The sequence below is a fragment of the Ovis canadensis genome, chromosome 7 (assembly GCF_042477335.2).
Source record: "Ovis canadensis isolate MfBH-ARS-UI-01 breed Bighorn chromosome 7, ARS-UI_OviCan_v2, whole genome shotgun sequence".
In the NCBI taxonomy this organism is placed as follows: domain Eukaryota; kingdom Metazoa; phylum Chordata; class Mammalia; order Artiodactyla; family Bovidae; genus Ovis; species Ovis canadensis.
This window is the reverse complement of record NC_091251.1, coordinates 68,829,772-68,851,935: the sequence shown is the minus strand read 5'-3', so window position 1 is coordinate 68,851,935 and position 22,164 is coordinate 68,829,772. Positions and strand designations below refer to the sequence as shown.

At 40.7% G+C, this 22,164-nt stretch overlaps 2 protein-coding genes across 4 annotated transcripts in view; both read right to left on the bottom strand.

Annotated features, from left to right (window-relative positions):
• Window positions 1-412: 412 nt before the first annotated feature.
• Window positions 413-15,481, bottom strand: LOC138443682 (RNA polymerase-associated protein LEO1-like). Of its 2 annotated transcripts, XM_069596512.1 has the most exons (11): window positions 14,222-14,395; window positions 12,695-12,813; window positions 10,781-10,878; window positions 10,028-10,173; window positions 9,279-9,360; window positions 7,976-8,070; window positions 6,546-6,680; window positions 5,929-6,064; window positions 4,848-5,001; window positions 4,238-4,335; window positions 413-3,237 (listed from the first exon to the last, which is right to left on the bottom strand). In XM_069596512.1, the coding sequence occupies exons 3-11, from the start codon at window positions 10,862-10,864 to the stop codon at window positions 3,178-3,180; spliced, it is 990 nt and encodes a 329-aa protein (XP_069452613.1). In that variant the 5' UTR covers window positions 10,865-10,878; window positions 12,695-12,813; window positions 14,222-14,395; the 3' UTR covers window positions 413-3,177. The 2 variants fall into 2 exon arrangements, with proteins under 2 accessions (XP_069452613.1, XP_069452612.1); XM_069596511.1 differs by lacking the exon at window positions 12,695-12,813 and having other exon boundaries at window positions 14,222-15,481.
• Window positions 15,482-16,060: 579 nt separating this feature from the next.
• The window catches only part of LEO1 (LEO1 homolog, Paf1/RNA polymerase II complex component), a 32,863-nt gene continuing 26,759 nt past the window's right edge, over window positions 16,061-22,164 (bottom strand). The window contains exons 12-13 of one of the 2 annotated variants that reach the window (XM_069596508.1): window positions 22,075-22,079; window positions 16,061-16,295 (exon numbers count right to left, since the gene is read on the bottom strand). In XM_069596508.1, coding sequence (XP_069452609.1) covers window positions 16,232-16,295; window positions 22,075-22,079 — 69 coding nt within the window. In that variant the 3' untranslated portion in view covers window positions 16,061-16,231. Of the gene's footprint in view, window positions 16,305-22,074; window positions 22,080-22,164 lie in introns of both variants that reach the window. The other variant, XM_069596507.1, reaches the window with a different exon arrangement.

Sequence of the window (22,164 nt, the reverse complement as noted above, 5' to 3'; positions counted from 1 at the left end):
TCCATTTTACCCACTCTCCATACCTCAACTCTGGCAACCCGCAGTCTGTTCGCTGTATCAACGGATTTAGTCTTTTTAGGTTCGAATACATGAGATCATATAGTATTGTCTTCCTTTCAGATTTGTTTCACTTAACACAATGCCCTCAAGGCCACTCCACTTTCATATAGTATTAACTGAAGACACAGCACCCACAAGACCCAAACACATTGGATATGTCAGAGCAACTCCTGTCAAGGGGTGTGAGTTCTTCAGTCTAAACATCCATAGAACCCTCTTTTCCATCACTTCTCACTGAACATTCATGTTTCTAGCTACTTCTCACTCAAAGGAACTCTTCACCAAGTTTTAAATTGAGAAAATTGTATTTACAATCAGCAAAGAATTTATATTAGGTCATTTTAATTTGGTCTTTCTTTCTTATGTCGCATTTCTTGTGTGTTGTAATTTAGTTCTGTATGTCTTTCCCTACAAAAACTGAACACATTGGAACATTTTTATAATAAAACATTTACAAGTTTGTTAATGCTAAACTCTAACATGCAGCCTGATCTTTCAGAGAAGCCAGCCTTTAAACCCCTACCAAGCATTTTAGACAGCCTTCACTGATACATAAGGACTTTTACTTAGGATATCTGCTCTGGTAGCTAGATAGATTGTAACACTGTGAAACACCACCAGCCATGTTTTGTATTGAGCACTATTGTTCAAGTTCGTACACTTTTAAGATAATCAAACTCTCCGAGTACACATATGTGAGTGAGGCTTAACTTCCTTTTCTACAGACAATCAGTATGTGTTAAATGCTGCAGAGCAATTAATAGGTCTAAAATTTTTCTGTCAGATATTGTAGTTCATCAGAGAGTAAGGTTTAAAAACAAATTCTGGGTGCTTGTTCGTGGGTATGTAAAGCAAATTTTTAGTTTAAATTTCACCTTAAGTCAAAAGGAAAACAGTTTGATTCAGCTGTTTAAACTGTTCAGATTTGTCTGCTTAAGAACTGTAAAAAAGATAAATTGTAAAGAAAATTGCTCATGCATACATGTGCATGCACAGAGTATATAAAAACCATTGTAATTTTGAGAAAGTGCCCACTCTTTTTTTTTAGTCTTTTGGATGAATTCTATTTGGTTTCAGGTGCGTTTAAAAGCTTGAAAATTACTTTTGTAACAGTGCATTCTTTGTCACATGAAATTGGGCATTTACATATTTTAATGCTAAAATATAAAAATGCTGTAAATGCTTACTTTTTCAATTTTAATTAAAAAACTATTACAAAATATTCATTAATAATACTGGTTCATAATAGCACAGTGAATTTTCTTTTGAAGAATATGGATTATAGGCATTTAGAATTTACCATTTCATATTGGAACAAATAATTTCAATAAAGTCTATCAAATATACTGTAGACTTAGACTGTTTGGAAAATCCTGTTAATGCCTATGTTCTAAAGCTCACTCCTTACATACTTTTTAAGAACAAGTTTATTAATTTCCTTGAGTTATTCTGAAACTGTCAGGACTTGACCATTTACACCCATAAAGCAGCAAGTTCATATGGTCAGTCTCATACCATCAGTACTCAGCCTGGTCTGTCCATAAAGTCAAATTGAGTTGTTTTTTTTTTAACTGAGTTGACAAACAGAAAGAGGGACCTATGATATAGTGCGTCTGGGCCTGAGGGGAGCCAATCCTGCTATCATTTCTAAGGTAAAGCAAAGATATTGCTTATCAGTCACCTAAATCCACCAACCAGAAGAGAAAATCAGTGAAATGTGTAATGGGTTTGAGGAAACTTTTAGGGATAAATATCAAATAATTCAACTTTGAAACTTAAGGAATAAAGAAATTTCTCTTGAATCTTTAGTATTGGCTGGCTTTCCAAGAATGGCTTGTTGGGCTTACGTTCACATGTGGGAAGCCTTGATGCCTGTCCCCTTTGGTGAGTCAGAGGCTTGGGTGCTTCAGTTGTCAATTAACTTCAGCTCCTTTGAATAGCCCTGGAGATAGGAGCTGTAGCCGTGGGGAGAGTGCCTTCTTGCTCAGCCAGTGGCACCTCACTCCTTTAGGTACCAAATATTAAGCTTTCCAGCATGTCTGCAAGGGTTGGTGGCCTCTAGGCTCAGCCCAGCTTTAGCCCTAGTCCTGTTGCTAAAGTAGCAGAGACTCAAGGCCACCTCTATAAAGAATAGCCAACCTAACCTATAGATCTAATGCAATCCCCATCAAATTAACACTTTTCATTTTTCACAGAATTAAGACAAATAACCCTAATATTTATAGAGAACTATAAAAGACCCAGAATTGTCAAAGCAGTCTTGAGGGAAAAAAACAAAGCAGGAGGCATAACCCTCCCAGACTTGAGATAATACTACAAGGCTATAGTGACCAAAACAGTGTGGTACTGGCACAAAAACAGACATCCTACTATATACAGGATGGATGAACAACACAGGGGACTATATCCTGTGACAAACCATAATGGAAAAGTATGAAAAAATATGAAAAAGCACGTTTATGTGTGTATAACTGAGTCACTTTGCTGTACCAAAAAAACTATGTACCCATTATGTTCCAGCTGCTGCACTAGTCAAAAAGCTAGAAGTCAAATCTAGTATTTTGTTTCCCAGTGCTCTTTTTTCCCTCTAAACTTCTGGTGACCATTTTTCTCCAGGGTTTTGGATGTCTGTCTCCCTAAGATCAGTAATAGACCTGCTCAGCAGTGTGATGGCTGTGCAGATAAGTTCCTGATCCTTGTCTCAAAAATGCTTTTTTTTTTTTAAACTTGAGAAGAAAAAAGCTTTGGTTAGAAGTCTTAGGTTCTAACTTAGCTTCCATATCTGTAATATGAGAACAGCAGCAGCCCTTTGAGTTGTTCTGAGGATTAGAACTGGCAAGGCCCATACGGCATGTAACAAAGCGTTGAGTCTCCAGTGAGCTCTCTTGTGCTATGCTTGCTCTGACGAAGAAAACCCAAGACACAGCACAAACTGTTACCAAAATGGTCTCACCTGGGAACAATGGATTTTCTAAAGTCACAGACTTGCTTCCGAACATTTTAAAACCACAACTAGGATTATGCAAAAGGAACTCAGTTCCTCACTTCAATCCCAAGTCATTTCATCATTGTTTTAAAGCAAGCAGTTGAAAACCATATTTATAGTGAGTACACGTTTTATGCTTCAGTCATCCTCTTCCTCTTCACCCTCTGCTTTCCTCTTTCTGGAGGGTTCATCTGAACAGATAACAAGAGAGAAGGTGTAAAATTCAATACTGAATGTTTCCGGAAATTCTGTCTTAAGTAGTTCTGAGCTGATGGGGGAGCCAGCCTTTCAAGTTAGAACTCGACCCCGCAATGATGACCTTGTCCACAGACAGGTCAGACAAGGGGAGCCCAGACTTCCAGCGTTCAAGGCCAAGGAACACGTCATTCTGTTTTGGTGTGGATTCCCCTCATTACTACTTGAAATATGTTCCTCTGCTTCCTCAGTACTTCACTTTCTCTATCTAAAATTCCCTATTTTAAAGCCTGTTGATTTTTTTTTAAAGGACTGCTTGTGTTTTATGTGCTTTTTTCAGTATGGTTTCCAAGTTTTAAATAGATTTTTTCCACATGAAAAATGAGTGCTTCTTTTACATAATAAGAGCCATTTCTGTTACTGAGATGTTTTCTCTGACCTGTAACTCAAGACCCACAGTAGAGTGTGTTATGTGTTCAGAAAACACTGGATAAATGAATATGGTACAATGGCAACAACAGAGTGAGTCACTTTGTGTAATTAAGACTTAAATTTTCTTGTGATCTTTAAGTGGAAAAGGAAATAAAGTAGATAATTTTAATAACATGGAAATGAAATAACCCTGCGCTATTATTATGCTCCTGGTGATCGTGAGAGGCCCCTTGATCTATTTCACTGAACTACTTCTAGTTCTCTAGTTGGGCCCTGGGGTCTCAGCCACATGTCTTCTCACAGGCCTTTCTGTCCACTGGCACACCCACCCTAACGCTTCCTTCAACGTCCAACAGGAGGTGACTGTTCTGGCTGCCTCCCGCTGCACACAGGTGTCAGGCCTTCCTCTGGGCCACGCCTAGGCTTGTTACCGCATTCATCTCACCGAGTTGTAGGGCTATGTGTAGACACCTGTCTGTGCTCCTGGGCTGTGAGCTCCTTATTCCGGGAGTCGGCTTGTGGCTACAGAACAAACCCCCTCAGATTGAATAAATTTGGTTTTACCTCATCAGTGGTGAGTTTCTTTGCTGTCAGTGACCTTTGAGCCCCATCTTCATCTTGTCCCTCATCACTCTCTGGAGAATAGATTCTGGTCCCTTCCTCTGAAAGCAAATTTGAGGACTTTAGATATGGGACTGACCTTCAAAGATGAAGACTCATTTATTCCTGAAAAATTTTTTTTTTTACTGTTGAATGTTGTTACTTCCCACTGTATATTTCCCTTTGTTGAGACACCAACCATTTTTTTTAAGTTTTCATGAAGAGATACATACAGCTTTCAAACATGCTTAAATGACTTATATTGGAGAGGTTTTTTTCCCTCAGAGAGACTGATCACTTTTAAATACCTGAAGGGCTGCACACACACATTTTTTAAAACTACAAAGTTTAACACTGGGTCCTTAATTATACAATCAGGCAGACTGCCTATTATACATTTTTTACCATGAGGACATAAATTATTTGGTTGATTTTCTTAATTACGGGGGTGCCTTATTTTCCCAGCCAACTTTTCATGTTGAGAAAGTGGTCCTAACAGAAACTGGAGCAAAGGCCTTTGCACTGTCCTCAGTGAATGACAGCAGGACAGACACTCAGTGGTCACCACACTCACCTCCGCGTCCCCCTTGGTCGTGGTTTTCGACGGCTTCACCCTCCTCGTCACTGTTGGGGTCCTGGTAGGGGGCACTGGGGCCCCCCTGCTTCTGCAGATGGATTGTCTCCTGGTGAGCAGAAGCCCTCAAACGTGCTGCTTCTTTCTGTAAAGACTTAAAAAAAATGAATTCACTTAGTGCTCACTTGAAACTAAAGAACATGAAAATGCCTTGCCCAGGATAACACCAGCTCCCATGTCCTCAGGGTGAGTTCTCTCCGTTTCACACCTCTGTTACCACACACGGTCGTCGCCATGTTCATTTCTAAGGCATGAAGACACCACAGGATGGAGAGGCAGAAGGTTCCCTCACACCAACCTCCCCATCACAACTGGCACAGGCACGGCCTTGGGAGCTGCAGCGTCCCCTCTGCTGCCAGGAACAGTCCAGAGGGCACGACCAGCCTGAGGAGCCTCGTCCATGCCCAGCGGATGCCTGAGGGAGGCAGGTTCTCTTCACCCTGAGACACACCTGACTTGCCCAGGCTCCACCAGATTACTATGGCAGCCAGATATTCCTGGCTGGGGCCGTCAACCCAGGGCACTCCCCACAGCTGACAGCAGGATGAGGGGCTGCTGGTGGGGAGGGTCCCTGAGCCCCAAAGTAGAGCCCTTGTTCCCTTCCATCCAGCTGGCTTCCACATGTTGGGTTCCACGAGTAGGGTCAGTGTTGACTGAGTCAAGAATGTCCTTTTTTCTTTTTTTAAGGAATGTCCTTCTGACCTTCCTACATCACCTCCCCTCTGGCTAACCCAGCTTAATGATACGTGTCAAAGTTTATGTTTTTTAAAAAAACTGTCAGTTTCCCTCTGAGAGCTCACAGATTGGAGAGAGAATACCTGAGTGTCTGGATTGCTGTGTCTCACCACTGGCCCATTGACTATGACCTTTTCTATGGTTAACCACACACTTAGAAGCTTAAGCTGGCTCCCTGATAACTACGAGAGATAAAATGACTGTGACAATAAGATGATTTAATATTCTGAAAAGCTCAGCTCTTAATGCTCCCAAACAATCCTAGGATAAAGCTCAGCCAACATACCTTAATCAACTCTACACGCTGGCATTCAGGATCAGGACCCACCACTGGTAAGATTCTAATCATCTGCAGCCTTGAGCATCTACTAGCAAGTGGCAGGGTCACCTTTTTATGTGTGGCATAGTCTGTGGCATGAGGTCTGCGGGAAACAGACAAAAATGACTCACTATCTACTAAGAACATTTGCAGGCAATCACAGCAACAGCAAACAGCGGTGGACAGTAACATCAGCACCCACAGCCCTCTCCTCTGGCACGTGCACACACCGAGAGCATGCTTGCAGTCAGCCGGCTTCCCAGGTCAAAGGCCCTGAAGAGAAGGGATGTGCTGACCAGCAGAGTGGCACAGACAGTTCAGGCCTCTTACCAGGTGTGCCGATCAATGTGAATTAATAACTGGTCTTCTGGTTTAGACAGCAGCCTCGTGTTGGTTTCCATAGCATGAACTGGCTCCCTGAGAGACAGGAACTTGTTGCAAAGGTGAAAAATGGCATGGGAACCAGACCATGGGCCTTGGGGAGCTGCACTTCAACATCATGTCAGTCAGGCTCTTTGCACATCCAGCCTCTCTAACCTGTTGCTCAAACTGCCAAGCAGCAATAGGTCACTATGAATAGTTACCTGAAGGTGAGTTTGGACTTAAAGACGGCTTGTCCCTGCAGACCAGTGTCTTCCCTGATGAACAGGTGGTTGTGATTGGCCTGCATCGGGGCCTTGTAGATATCAAACACCTCGTTGCCTAAATGTAGGGACAGGCTGGAAACAGAAATAGTTCAGTTATTAGGATGGATAGTTAACAAATCCTATAGCTTCCATTCTGTCATGCTGTTTTGTCATTAAGTTGTGCTCAACTCTTTGCAACCCCATGGACTGTAGCCCGCCAGTCTCCATGGGATTCTCCAGGCAAGAACACTGGCGTGCATGCCATTTCCTTCTACAGGGGATCTTCCTAACCCAGGGATCAAACCTGCATCTCCTGCATTGGCAGGTGGGTTTTTTTAATCATGAGCTACCAGGGAAGTCTCCTCTACCCTGTTAGCAATTCTTAAAATGCTATGGAACTGCAGGATCCTGTCCCCATACTGAAGATTTCAGACAGACAAAAGATACTAGAAACAACTAACCTACCTCCTTTCAAAGTAAAAGGTGGTAAAATCCATCTTCCTTTCAACTTGAAATCTAATTGTTTTATCATTTCCCAATCTCTACAACTTCATTAGTAAAATAGAAATCGTTTTTTCAAACATACCAATCTATAATGTCTAATGGTCACATATGGGCTCTGATACATAGGTTTTCATCTCGTTAAGGTAGATACTGTGAATTTGATTACTTCTTGGGTCTATGTCTAGAGTCTCCCAGCACAGCACTGTGACCTCAACCCTGTTTATTTCTCCCAGGTTTCCCAGATAATGCCAGGAGCCTCAGTTCAGTTCAGTCGCTCAGTCATGTCCTACTCTTAGCGACCCCATGGACTGCAGCACGCCATGCCTCCCTGTCCATCACCAACTCCCAGAGCTTGCTCAAGCTCATGTCCATTGAGTCAGCAATGCCCTCCAACCATCTCATCCTCTGTCGTCCCCTTCTCCTCCCACTTTCAGTCTTTCCCAGCATCAGGGTCTTTTCAAATAAGTCAGTTCTTCCCATCAGGTGGCCAAAGTATTGGGGTTTCAGCTTCAGCATCAGTCCTTCCAATGAATATTCAGAACTGATTTCCTTTAGGATGGACTGGTTGGATCTCCTTGTTGTCCAAGGGACTCTCAAGAGTCTTTTACAACACCACAGTTCAAAAGCATCAATTCTTTGACACTGAGCTTTCTTTATAGTCCAACTTTCACATCCATACATGACTACTGGAAAAACCAAAGCTTTGACTAGACGGACCTTTGTTGGCAAAGTAATGTCTCTGCTTTTTAATATGCGATCTAAGAGGCCTAGATTTTGTTAATTCCGTAATGAAAAAAGATCCCCAAATATGGTCCTACACAGAAAACTTCATTCATTCCAGGCCTCCCTCTGGGTGTTGCCATACTCCTCAGGTCTGTGCTCACCTTCCATCCGACCACTTGACTATCCGAGCATTGCTTTCTTTAATTTTAATTCCGTCTTTATTCCGGCGTATCCTCCATCGTATAGTATTTTCTATCTGATATAAAACACAAAGGCATACAAAACCAGCTGGTAAAGAATCTGCAGTGCAGGAGACCTGGATTAAATGCTTGGGTCGGGAAGATGCCCTGGAGAAGAGTGTGGCAACCCACTCCAGTATTCTTGCCTGCAGAATCCCATGGATGGAGGAGTCTGATGGGTTACAGTTCATGGGATCGCAAAGAGACATGACTGATCAACTAACACTTTCACATACAAAACCAGTATTACTGACTGCATGTTCTTTTCTTCTCAAGTGATTTATAATCACATGCCAAGAATTCAGAGGTGGTGAGAAAGTAAGCTCACCGAAAAATAGATGATTAGGCAACATGGAAACCCTCCTACTACAGATACCTAGAGACACTGGTTAAACTCACCAGACGTTCTGTTTTAATCTTTTCTGAGCTCCACCTCATGGCATTGGAAGCAAAAACTTAGGGCCCATATGAGGTAGGAGGTTATAACTCAGATTTCTATTGCAGCCCCACTTGAAGGGTTATGAACCCAATGAAAAGACTAAAGAAAGGCCCAGCAGGAAAGAAAGCTCTGAGCGTTAATTTTTTTAAAAAATTAAGTAATAATAAATTAAAACCTGAGACTTTTGCTTTACCCATATGGTGAGACACTCCAAATTACAGAAGTAGTATAAGAATGGCTACCACCATGGCCTCTGGCAGACGCTCATTCCATACCCGGTTAAAGACAATGCCATTCCTGTGAGAGCAATAGTAGGGTTTTGCTTTCCAGGTCTTCTCAAGGGGGACCCCCTAATGACAAGACTTCTTCTCTGTGCATAAGCTGAATTTCCATAAAGAGTCTGAGATATTTTTACTATGGGAAGCAGCTCAGATCTATCCATGATAAAAATTGGAGGGGCATTTCTGTATATCTAGTTATATTATTATTTATCCTGAAGGAAAAGTAGCTAACAATTTTCAAGAATTCTTATCTTGACTGCTGTCAAAAAGTTACAACTGTCAAAGAAAGGTTAGAAAAGTGATAATTCTACAACAATTTTTTAAAAAGGATATGTACCTTCTCTCCTAAAAATATTCTGAAAAGACATTTAATTCCTCATTCTAAACAGGTATTTATTGATCAAAAAATAAACATAAAGATCATTTTGTAAATTCATCTCAAACTGTTATCCCTGTGTTTTATTTTATAAAAAGCTTAAAAAAAAAATAAAGTGTGGAATGGTACCTTTAATTTTAACCTGGTTCTCTCTTCATCAAGCATTTTCTTATTTTCAAATTCATCTTCATAATACTGAGGATCAAAAGGCCTAAAAATTGTTTTTTAATATATTAGCCATCTTTAGTATGAATATAAAATAACAGTCTTTATAACATGTACCAATGTTAAAAAAAATCACAGTAGACAAATAACTTCAAGTAAAACTTCAAAGAAGTATGCAAATTAGCTTTTTAATTGTTTTCTTGTTTGGTGAAATAGTCCTCTAAAGTATAGGTGACATATGATCTGCCTTTTCACATTTTTTAAGAAAGGTGTCATGTTTAATTGCACAAGAGCTTGCACTTGTGAACCAGCATGATACCCAGCCACACTATTTTGTTTTCAAATATCATCTTTTGTAGATTCACAATGGCTTTTGCACTGAACTTTTGTGATTTTTCCAGCAAACTTTCTCACCTTCGTTTACCAAATTTTCAGCTTTATGAGAATAAAAAACATCTTCATCAGCTATGATATCTGCTCAAGGATAAGAAAGTGCCAAAATGCTAAAAGAATTATTAGCAGTAAAGCTTTCTCATGCCAGTAAATTCATCATTTTTTACCATAGCACACCCTAAATTTATTTTTTAAGCGTTACATGAAAAATCTCCCACCTCTGTGATTAGCCAACGCATTACAAACAAGAACATTAACAGTCCACATACTTTTACTCAATATCTTGCAGGAAAAATAATACTTTAAATCAGTCCTCTTACTTGGATTCTATGCTGAGAAATTTGGGTAGTTTAACAAAGTATAATTCATTTCCTAAATCAGAGTTGATGTTAGGAATTTCTACTTCTATTTTGGTTTCAGAAATCGGCTCTTCCTCCTGCTGGTTCTGAGGCACTCCACATCCATCCTAAGGAAGGAATCAGAATGTGAGAGTCTGAGGTGACATTAGAAATGCCCTAGCTGTCCTTCCACAACAGGCAGATGCAGGTTTGACAGGAAGTAAATTTAGAAACCACTTCAGAGATAAAGTAGTCAGCAGCCCCTCCAGCCTCACCTCAAAATTTCATCCTTTCTATCCTACTCCCCCAAAACCACCATGTAAAACAAGACCTGTCAGCCTGCATTACCAGAAAAAAATTGACATACCTAGTTTTCATAAGATATTTAGCAACACAAGTGTGAAATTATACAACACTTCAATACTAAGTAACTATTAAAATCAGAGAAAAATGTCAAATAGTACACACTTATCTGCACAAGTTTGAGTAAGAAAAGCTTTTGAATCAAAGGTTTTCAAATTATGAGTCCTCACAGTCTAGCCCCTAAAGTTTGGCATCAAATTCATTCTGAGCAATTCCTTCTATGCCCTTTAATATCCAGAAATTCCCAACATAGCTAAGAAAGTCACCTATTCATCAGATGTTCCAGACTCTATATGAGAGAGTCAGGCCCATCAGCCTATGAAACTTTTTTCTTAGCTTTGAACAATAGGCTCGGTTGAGATTTGTACTTACTTTAACAGGCTGTTTTTGAATGGGTGGTTGATTATCCCCATCACTGTCTGAAGAAATGTCATCTATGTCTCCAAACAGATCCATTGTCCCACTATAATCTTCAATGTTGGGAAAGAAAGCATTGTATTAATTAATTTCTCTTGACGGAAGTTCTTCACATAGTTCTTGGCCCATCATTTCACTATATTTCCAAGATTCATAAACCAAATTTCTATTAAGCCATCCTGAAACTGGCTCCATTAGCCTGGGCCTCAGAAGCCTAACGAGCAGGAGTGACTACAGAGAAGGAAAATGGGGATTAGTTGGTGGAAGTCAAGTTGCTGTGAAGGCCAGCTTTCAAGGTGGAGCCCAGGGGTTCCCGCCTCTGGTATGCTTGCCCTTGTGCAGTCCCCTCCAACATGGCCTCATGGTTGGTTTACGTGATCAACAGAATACAGCTTCACTTCCAAGGCTCAGCACGACGTCATGGCCTTTCTGCCTCACTCTTTCTCCCTTGGGTCACTTGCTCTGGAGGAAGCCAGCTACCACGATGTGAAGACACACAAACTGCCATGGAGAGGCTCATGTGGCGAGAAACTGAGTCCCCCCGCCCAAGCACCGTGAGAGTGAGCCATCCTGGAAACGGATCCTTCAGCCTGAGATAACAACCTGACTCAGTGTTGGATGAGCCAACATCCTGACTAAAGCCTTGTGAGAGACCCTGGGCCAGGGCTACACCACTCCTGACCCTTAGGACTGTGAGATATATGAAATGTTTATTTTAAGCTGGCCCTCTCAGGGAATGTAGCTGGGGAAGGTGAGGGGTGGTGTGCAGATCATACAAGACATGTCTACTTTGACACTCCTGTCTCCCTGTTTTTGGATTCCCTCTGCACAATGCCAGGGAAGCTTTGGTATCTCAACTTCATTAAATGTAGGCCACCACTGAGTGTTCTTAGTTAACCAATCAAGTACAGAGCCATGTCCAGAATATATAAGTGCACCCATGTCAGTAAATTTGGCCCAAGGTAGTCAAGTGTTTTTCTTTCATCTCACATTCTTACAGTCCACTTTCCCACATATTCCCCAGGCTTTTGCCCATACGTATTAGCAAAACCTTGCAATTGTTTTGATGTATAAATTATTTCTTCTTCAGTTGAAGTTTATGCTTTCTTTGCCAGTATATAAGATCCTAGTGATGGATCTATTGGTAAAAATTGGGTAAGACAGCACTCAGCTGAGTGGTTCTTGAGGAGAATGAAAACTGACCCAAGTGATGTTATTACAGGATTTTCAAGCAAGAAGACTAGTTTCACAACCTACTGAATGGGAGACAATATTTGCAAACGATATGACCAATAAGAGGTTAATAAAAACAGGTCATCCAATATAAAAAAAACCTGATTAATGGGCAGAAGACAGTAATAGACATTTTTTCAAAAAAAGACACAGAGATGTTCAAGAGGCACATGAAAAGATGCTCAACACTCCTAATCATTCAAAATAGAAATCAAAACCACAGTAAGATACCACCTCACTGAATAGCTACCATCAAAAAGTCTATAGATAGCAAGTATCAGTGAAAATGCGAAGAGAGACCCTTGCATGCTGTTGTGGAGAATGTAAACTGGTGCAGCCACTATGAAGAACAGTATGGCGGTTGCTCAGAAAACTAAAAGTAGGGGCGTCCCTGGTGGCTCAGAGGTGATGATTCTGCCTTCCAATGCAGGAGACATGGTTTCAATCCCTGATCCGGGAGGATCCTACAGGCTGCAGAGCAACTATGCCCGTGTGCCACAAATACTGAGCCTGTGCTCTGGAGCCCACAAGTTGCAGCTGCTGAGCCCACGCACCCTAGAGCCCGTCCTGTGCAAGAAGAAAAGCTACCACACCGAGAAGCCCGTGCACCACAACTGGAGAGTAGCCCCTACTCACCTCAACTAGAGAAAAAAGCCCACAGAGGAATGAGGACCCAGCACAGCCAAAAGTAAATAATTTTTTTAAAAAACTAAAAATAAAACTACCATCTCGTAATTGTACTCCTTGGTTTATATCTGAAAAAAAACAGAAACCCTAATTTAAAAAGATACATGTACCCCAAGGTATAATATTTACAATAAATATTATAATATTTATTATTGTAATATTTAAGCAATATTTACAATAGCCAAGATATCGAAGCAACCAGTCCATCAACAGATAAATGGATTTAAAAAAAAGATACGGTGTGAATATAAATATCTAATGAAATCCTACTCAGCCATAAAAAAGGAATGAAACTCTCACTTGCAACAGCAGAGACGGATCTAGAGGGTACTATGCTTATTAGTGAAATAAGTCAGATGACCACAGATACAGTATGTTATGACTTATATGTGGAATCTGAAAAATAAACCAGTGAATATAACAAAACCAACAGACTCACAGATATAGAAAACAAACTAGTGGTTACCAGCAGGGAGAGGGGAGCAGGGAGGGACATAATAGGGGCAGGGAATTAAGACGAACAAACTACTGTGTATAAAGTAATAGATTACAAGGATATAGTGTACAGCACATGAAACACAGCCAACATTTCATAACTTTAAATGGAGTATAATCTATAAAAAATATTAAATCACTGTTTTTGTACACCTGAAACTAATAAATCAACTATATATTAAAAAAAAAACTATTAATAGTTTCCTCAGACATAGGGAGGCAAAGTGCTTCTCACAGGCAAGGGAGGCTCAGAGTCCAGAGTGCTAACCATTACACTATGGAACCCCACGCAAGGGAGGCTCAGACTACAGACTTTGTTTTCCACCTTCGTCTGAACCCAAACAGATATTCCCATCCTGTGACAAATCATAATGAATAAGAATATAAAAAAGAACATATACGTATAACTGAAATACTTTGCTATACAGCAAAAATTAACACTGTAAATCAATTCTTCAATTTAAAAAAAAAAGCCAACCTAAGCTTGTAAACTTTCTGGTAAGTGCTCCAGGGCACTCAGAAGCATGCACCCCATACCAGTCCTTAGTCATCAGGACTGCCTAACAAGTATAGCAGCCACTTGAGCCCTCAACCACAGGGGATAATCGGATTCATCATGAGGCCAAGGCAGCACCATTTCCCTTTGGCGAGGAACTCGGACCTGCATTCAAACCCAAACCAACCCATGCACCTCATCTTTGAGGATTTGCTTCCTGGACTACCACTCAGGTCCAAGTTGGGCCACAGAAAACATACCAGTTGTTTATACAGATACATTTCAGTATTTTTTTTTCATCGCAATTAGGTTTAAAGCTGTTGATTTTGGTTACAAGAAATACAAAGAGAATTCCTAAAGGGGTGACAAAAGTAGCAAATTCAGAGAGCCACTTCCACCCCTAGAGATAAGGGAACAAAGGGAAAATGTAATTATTCCTAAACTTAAAAACTTATAACAGAGCCCCCTGGAGCTGAAACTCATACCTGAGGAAGAGAAGTGTTCGGCAGGCACTGATGTCTCTCAGGAGTACAACGAAGCTGGCTCCTCAAGTTTTCGTAAAACTGCAAACTGGACTGAGCAGCTGTGGGAATTAACTGCCTCAGCTGAGGTGAACAAGTCCTGGTTGGCTCCCTTCAACAGGAAGCCCCCACGAAGTTCTATAAGCAAACAGGAAGGAGTAATCTATTCGTTGTTATCCAGGCTCCCAGTCCTCTCCAGCGCCCCCTAACAGGGGCAGCTGGCAAAGCTGAAGTGTGCTTGCAGAGGCTTGACCTTTCACCACCAAGCTCTGCATGGAAGGGGCAGGTTTGGAGATGGGAGACTCCAAGAGCTCAGTCATTGTCACATAAGTGTCTACTAGTAAAAAAAACCAGAAACTATGTTGTCCTAGAAAAGACAGAGTCAAAAATGAAGGCTCTCGGGGGCCAGACATCAGTTTCAACTTGATAAGCCAATAGCAAAGGGGCTACAGGTTTGCGAGTTAGGCAAGTAACACAAAGGTGAGCTGGACCTTCTCTTTCAGTGTCACTTCTCTCTAACCAGGTTCCAGGGACAGCCTCCCATGGATAGCCACCATTCCTGGGTTGTATTAACAGCCCTAGTCCATAATGGAAAGATGAGTCTGTGTAGAACGGCACCGTAGAAAACACAAATGTGTGTCTTATAGATCTAAAATATATCTAACTGAGCCATTTCTACTATCAAGGGGAGTCAAATTTCCCTCCCTCTGAATATGGGCTCACATTAGTGATTCACTTCCAATGAACAGAACGTGGTGGATTCTGATGTGACTTTTAGTGCTAGCCATAAAAGGTACTCTCAAGAAAAGGTAAAACAGCTCTCTTGGAGTGCTCACTGTTGAAGCCTGTCACCATCTGTGAGAAAGCAGGGCCATGCCTAGGATACAACAAATGTGACACTCACTATAAGGGGTGCCAAAATCTCAGTGATCAAGATAAATAATATTGCAATACATTTTAAACCACAAAATATCCCATAGAACAAAACATCAAAATTTTAAATAGAGATGATCCATGGAGTTCTGTACTTGTACAACTCCTGTCACTTGCCTTACCCTAATCCCAGACCTGCTAGATCATCTTTAGGTGAATTTTTGACACTTTCTCCATCATATTTTTGCATTAATTTTAATTTTTTAAAATGCTGTATCACAATATTATTTAACTTGATTACTGTAGTGGGCTGAATAGGGACCCTTCCAAATTCATATCCAACCAGAACCTCAGAATGTAATTTTATTTACCAATAGGATCTTTGCAGATGTAACTATTAAGATGAGTGGACACAGGACGAGGGGTGACCCTAAACCTACCAATGCGTGTCCTTAAAGGAGAGTGGGATCTGGCAATACAGAGCAGACACACAGCGAAACAACCCATGTGAAGATAGAGGTGAGATTAGAATTACGCTGCTACCAGCCAAGGAACACCGGAAGCCTCCAGAAGCTAAGGCAATGCAGGAGAGGAGTCTTGCCTAGAGCCTTTGGAGGGCACATGGCTCGGCTGACACCTTGATTTAGGACTTCAGGCTTCTGAACTATGAGAGGATACGTTTCTACGGTTTGAAGTCTCCCAGTTTGTGGTACTTTATTATAGCAGCCCTAGCAGATGAATACAATTATGGAAGCTCTTTGTGCCAGTTTTTAAAAACTATGCACCCCAGAAGAATGCCTCACTTTTTTCACTAGGCCTTGGCCAGGTTCTTTGTAGGGCCTGGGAGGAATGCATTAAAAGCTAAGATTTAGTGTAAAGCATGAACAAAATCAACCTGCTTCGGAAGAAGTCCATTTCTTGAACAGAGACTTGCTTTTTAAAAATTTTTATTATAATTAAGATTAGTCAAAAGCAAATCAATTTCTTTTGATCAAAATAACTCATGTTTATATCATATTTATAAAACAAACTGTACAGTAAAATATATAAAGTTTTCACATTTTGTACTTCAATCATCATCATCTTCCTCTTCATCACTGATCACGTATTTCTTGTGCTTTTTATTCGCTTTATCGTCATCTTCTGCTTTTCTTTTTCCAGAAGGCTCACCCTCCTAAACAGATAAAAATCTTTAAAAGTTCATAGAGACTATTTCTAGAAAGGTTTATCAGAAGTAGCTCTGAGCTGAATAACCCTCGGAAAACCCAAAATAACATAACTGTTGTAATGAGAATGTTTACCAGCTGTAAAACCAGTGGTTTAGGTCATGGCAGTTTCCAAATCTACAAGTACTAGAGGTGTTCAAAATGACTCCAGAGTAATTACAAAACTAATCCTAAAACCCAGCTTCAGGACCACAAGGGTGAACTGATAAGCAGCTGTGACCCAGTCTCACAGAGGGAAGAAGATGCTGTACATGGAGAAGGGCTGCAGAAAGTGGAAACGGGCTTTGCCCTGGGAAAGGTCAGCACTCTCCCAAAGAGGTTAGCCTATTAACCACTGTCCTGCTGCATATTTTACTTAAACTCTTTTTCTTCACTTCCTCAGACTTCACTTCATTATGCTAAAAAAAATTTTTAAGCCTGTCAACTTTAAAAAATAATTTCTTGTTTTGGATATACTAAAACTCATAAAGATTTTTTAAAACAATATTTGAGGGAGTTCCCTGACGGTTCTGTTTAGGAGTCCTCCTGGCAATGCAGGGAACGTGGGTTCGGTCCCTGGTCTGGGAACTAAGATCCCACATACCGCAGAGCAACTAAACCAGCTTGCCACAACCAGCAAGCCCATGTGCTGCAATGAAAGATCCCACATGATGCAACAAAAACCTGACGCAGCCAAGTATGTGTTTTTTTTTTAAATTTTTAAACAACTTTGAAGAAATTAAAGGCCTTCACAGACAAGTTTCCAAAACTTAAAATCATGCTGCACAGTGTTCTAACAGAAACAAAAAAACTCACGAAGTTAAAACAATTTTTACAGATAGAATTCAAACAGATCAACACTGAATAATATAAAATATTGATTAAAATGAAATGATACTAAATATGACATTCCAGAACTACCTCAATGAAACTCTTCGCCAAAAAGAAGACAGGGTGAACAGTTTAAGGCTGAAGCTGGGCAAGGCCAGGCCTCTTACTACCCTGTCCAAAGGACTGCTTCTGGACGTAGCATCCAAGCAGGCACGGCCACTTTTTCTGATGGTCCCTATGCCTGGCCTCTGAGGAACAAGATCGTACCTCACACTTGTTTCCTGCCTTATTATCCCAAATGCATCCCCACAGATCCGAAGTCATAGAATTCAAACAGGACAGTTATGAATCCACAGGAAGAGATCCAGAGGTCCCCCTGCACTTACTTCCCAGCAGGTGGCAGTAGAGTTACCCCAACAGCAAGCCTGGAAGATGGATCCTGCCCCCAGGCTCTGACTAGCCTCCTATCTACTTCCCAGCCTTGGGCAAACCCAGATACTTCTCTCCCAAGCCCACATAGGCAAAAGCAAAAAGGACACTGACTACTACCACTATTTTTCATTTATTTTCAGCTGATGAATCTTATCTTAAACACTTTACATGCAAGCCTGTTTGTGGCAACCTTGCCCAAGTAAATTTCAGTGTGTATGGTCTCCAGCTCTAAAATTTTTTAATGGGTTTTGGTGAATAAGGAACAGCTTTCTAAAAGGTGGGAGCAACTGTCCTGAAGGGTCCTAGATAATGCCCAGCAGCTAGGAGGGCAGGAGCCAGGTCAAACCTCTCCCAAAGAGGTCTAACCAGCACCAGTTCTAATCCTCTGTCTGGGGTAAGACGCTCCAGAATTCAGCTCTGAAAACCCTTCCAGGACTGGCAGCTACAGAGAAGCACAGTGAAGTCCAGCAAAGGCATGCAGGCCTGCTACTCTCAGGATTTAGAAAGTCAGTGGCACCCTTCAGATCTCATTTTCAGAAATTAGGAGTGTGGGATTCTGCCTCAAACTTAGCTGGAATAAACCCCCGTGCCATGTAAATACAACACATGACAAAAATATATTAGATGAACACAAAGCTTCCTAATATAATCATGAATTAGTTCCTGCATGCTTCAGTCATGTCCAGCTCTCTGCAACCCTATGGACTATAGCCTGCCAGGCTCCTCTGTCCATGGGATTCTCCACGCAAGAATACCAGAGTAGGTTGCCGTGTCCTCCTCCAGAGGATCTTCCCGACCCAAGGATTGAACCCAAGCCTCTGTCTCCTGAACTGGCAGGTGGGTTCTTTACCACTAGCATCACCTGGGAAACCTCTTAGCCATGAATGCAGGTCCCTAAAGACAAAGGAACAGGCAACCCACAATTATACAGGAACTGTCTTCTAACAATTTATTTTTCAGGTTGATTGTAAAACTCACATTATAAATAGCTCTCAGAGTTTACATAACCCGAAATATACCTAAGAATATATACCAATTAGGGTATCTTAAAGTACAAGAAACCAACACCTAGAGAGCCAAGGCTTCCAGGGAAACATACTCTGAACCTCGGCCTTGGGAAAGCCTCACCCTGGAGGGGCAGCTGGAGCTACAGCTGTTCCAAGTTGCTGATGGTTCCATAAAAACAGGGGCTTCTAACAGAAAAGGCAAAGCTGCCAAGGGGGGGAATGCAGGTTCTATGAGGCAGAGCTGGGGGAGGAGAGAGACAGAGAGGAAGCAGACCACCAGCACCACATTCTGGGCAGTCTCAGCAGGTCGCCTCTTTTACTCAAGAAAGCTGTGGCCTGGACATGCCACCCTTTCTCCCCATTGTCTGCATGTTCCTTTCCACGGGATCTTTCCCTTTTCCACAGTTTCTTCTACTACTACCAACCTTTCACTTTGGGAGTAATTTAGGTTTTCTAAGATTTTCTCTGCTTACAAAAATAAGGGAGGATAAAAAGCTCTGTTTTCTTTTCTGTAACTTGGTCCCTCCTGGGGAAGGGAAATGAGCATTCACTGTGATACCTACGTTCACATCTTTTATTAACTAGAATACAACTTTATAAGGCAGAAAGCATAAGTCCCATAGAACAGGTGAAGAAACAGACTTGGAAATGTGAGATGCCTTGCTCAAGCCAATGTAAGAGGTAGAGGGCAGCCCCAAGATTCAGCAATCCAGAGCCCTGTCCTCCCCCATATCAAGGAATGCTCTCGAGAGCATTTTCTAGTGCGGGGACGTAAGGTTTGAAAACTGGCTTAATCTCAGAGGAATACCTAGATTCATGGTGTGGGGGTGAGGTTTAGTGTGCAAATAAGGAGAGAGGCCTAGAGCAGGTTCCCCTCCCGCCCTCCCCCCCTACTCCCCCCGACCCTGCTCTCCCACTGTAACCCATTCCAGGACTTGAACTGGGGTAGTGAGGAGGTTGGGAGGTCCAGGCAGAAGCGAAGTCTCTGTTGTCAGGAAAGGGGAAGCGGAAGGGGGACTAGGGGGGAGGTGGTTGGCGACAGGAAGATTTAACAGCAAGTATTCAGGTGAGGGAGGTAGAGGGCAGGCAGCTCCTGTAACAGACAGCTAGGAGGCATTCGCAAGAGAAATTTTTAAGTCACACAGTTACAGGTTTGTAATTGCCCGGCCTCAAAGAAGGCTATCTGATGGATCACAGCTAGAAACTTCATTTCTGAGAATTCTAGGAATAAACAGAAGTCCCATGACACTTTTCAATTTTCACTCAGTTTCTGCTTGCCAATAAATAAAACAGCATCTGCTTAGATAACGATTGCTGTGTGCCAATAGTTTAACACACTGTAAATGCATCATTAAGACATCTATCTAATTTAAAAGAAATATGTTGCAGAATAATTTAACAATTTTGTCTATTTATCTTCCATAGCATACCACTTCCAAGGAAGATTGGGAAATACTAAATGTTGTGATTAACAAACAATAACACAAGGACAAAATTCCGTTTCACATGAGAAAAGAGCTCATGCAAGTTCACAGTTCATAGAAGGCCAAAATGATCAAAGTACATTAAAATCATGAATAACAGGAACACAACAATGTTTCCACAATATGGCAGAACAGTCCTTTGAATAACCCGATCACTGAAAATAACAATGATGAAAAACTATAAACAAACCCAAGTGATGGCAAGAAAATAAAGTATACTCACAAGCCAAAAATTAAGCAAAACCAAGAACCCACAGAGATGAGCAGAGCACTAAAGCAGGCTTTCTCCTTGAAGACAGTTACCAAACTGCATGAACTACAAGCTTTGCTTCTATGCCTTGCAGGGTGCTGAGGACAGGACACAAAGGCCAAGTGCAGCAGATTAACAACACACCCCGGAGGACTGGATCTTTACTGTTCAGGTGAACTAGCGATAAGCCCAGGCCCCTTTCTCTGAGGCAGGGGTCAGCAAATCATTCTGGTAAAGGGCCTGAGGCCAAATGTCTCGGGCTTTACAAAACATATGGTTTCTGTTGCAACTAATCAACTCTATCACCACAAAAGGAACACATCCAGAGACAATACATAAATGATTAAGTATGGGTAGATTCTGAAAAAAGTTTATTTGAAAAAAAAAACAGGTGGCAGTCTAGATTAGTCAGCGGGATATAGTTTGCCAACCCGTTTCAAATGCCTGCAAGGGTAATTTCCAATCTCTAACATTTGAACTAATTAAGAGGGGATTAAGAAAAAATTTAAACATTTCTAGGAAAGTTCATAACAAGTCAGAACCCATACTTCCAATAAAGCTAAAATGATCTGTTCCACGAATATAATTTAAAGTAGTCCCAAGGTACCCGGCAGAAGCAAATATATACCATCTTCAGAGGAAGCCATCAATCTAGGCTATAAAAATGTCCACTGGTCTGAGTAAATCAATCATTTAGTCACAGAACACATGGAGAAATAAGTCATCATGAAACAGCTATCAGAAATAATCAGAAGTAAAACCACATATGTAAAGGCTTCAGAATTATCAGATATAAAAGACCATACCAGTAGGTTTAAAATACTTAAAGACATAAAGGAGACACTGAAAAATATGAATTAGGAGCAGGATTTTTTTAAATGACCAATTTGAAAAACTAAACCTCTAGAGATTAAAAAACTGAAACGATTAAAAATTGAGTAAAAGAGATCAACAATGTATTAGACAGCTAAAGAAGGAAACATGAACTAGAAGAAGCTGTCCACGAATGCAAAGCTAAACAGACGTGGAAAATATGAAGGGCAGCTTGACAGTCATGGGGGATAAAGTGAGAAGGAGTACCATGCACCTAATCAGAGTTCCATGAACAAAGGAAAAAGAATGGCGGGAACTAATATCTGAAGAATTAATGGCTGAGAAATTTTCAGAACTAATGAAATATATCAATCTATAAATTCAGAAAGTCTACCAGATCCCAATCAGAGAAATTAAAAGAAATTCAAAGTAGGATACCGCAGAACAGTTCAAGAACACCAAAAATAACAATAATCTATAAAGACTTAAATATAAGTAAGTCCTGGGTATGTAATGCACAGCACAGTGACTGCAGTTAATAATACTCTATTGTACAACTTAAAGTTGCTCAGACCATGGATTTTAAAAGTTCTCATCACAAGAAAAAAATATAGGTAACTATTGTGGTGATGGATGTTAACTAGACTTACTGTGGTAATCCCTTTGCAATATATACATGTATCAATCAAATCATTATGTTATACACCTGAATATAATGTTATAATGAAGTTACATGTCATATCATGTATCAAGGTACATATATCTTGAAAAAAAGACTTAAAAATTTCTCAGTATCTGAACTCTCATAATTTGAAAAGGATACTGTTAAAAATATAAGTTAAAATTCCTTTGAAATTTTATTATTTCGGTAACACATGGACATTTATTTTATTGAATTACTCAATACTATTTCAAATACTACTTCATCTACATAAAAAGAAAACAGATTTTTCTACCATAAGAATTATTTCTGTAATTTTAAAAACATATTGAAAAATTTTTTAAAGGAGCA

Coding starts and splice junctions, on each gene's coding strand:
- LOC138443682 (XM_069596511.1), bottom strand. CDS start 10,864: ATGGATCTGTTTGGAGACATAGATGACATTTCTTCAGACAGTGATGGG. Junction 9,361..10,027: donor TTTCTCAGCATAGAATCCAA/GTAAGAGGACTG, acceptor AACAATTTTTAG/GCCTTTTGATCCTCAGTATT. Junction 6,681..7,975: donor GTCAAGTGGTCGGATGGAAG/GTGAGCACAGAC, acceptor TTCTGTTTCCAG/CCTGTCCCTACATTTAGGCA.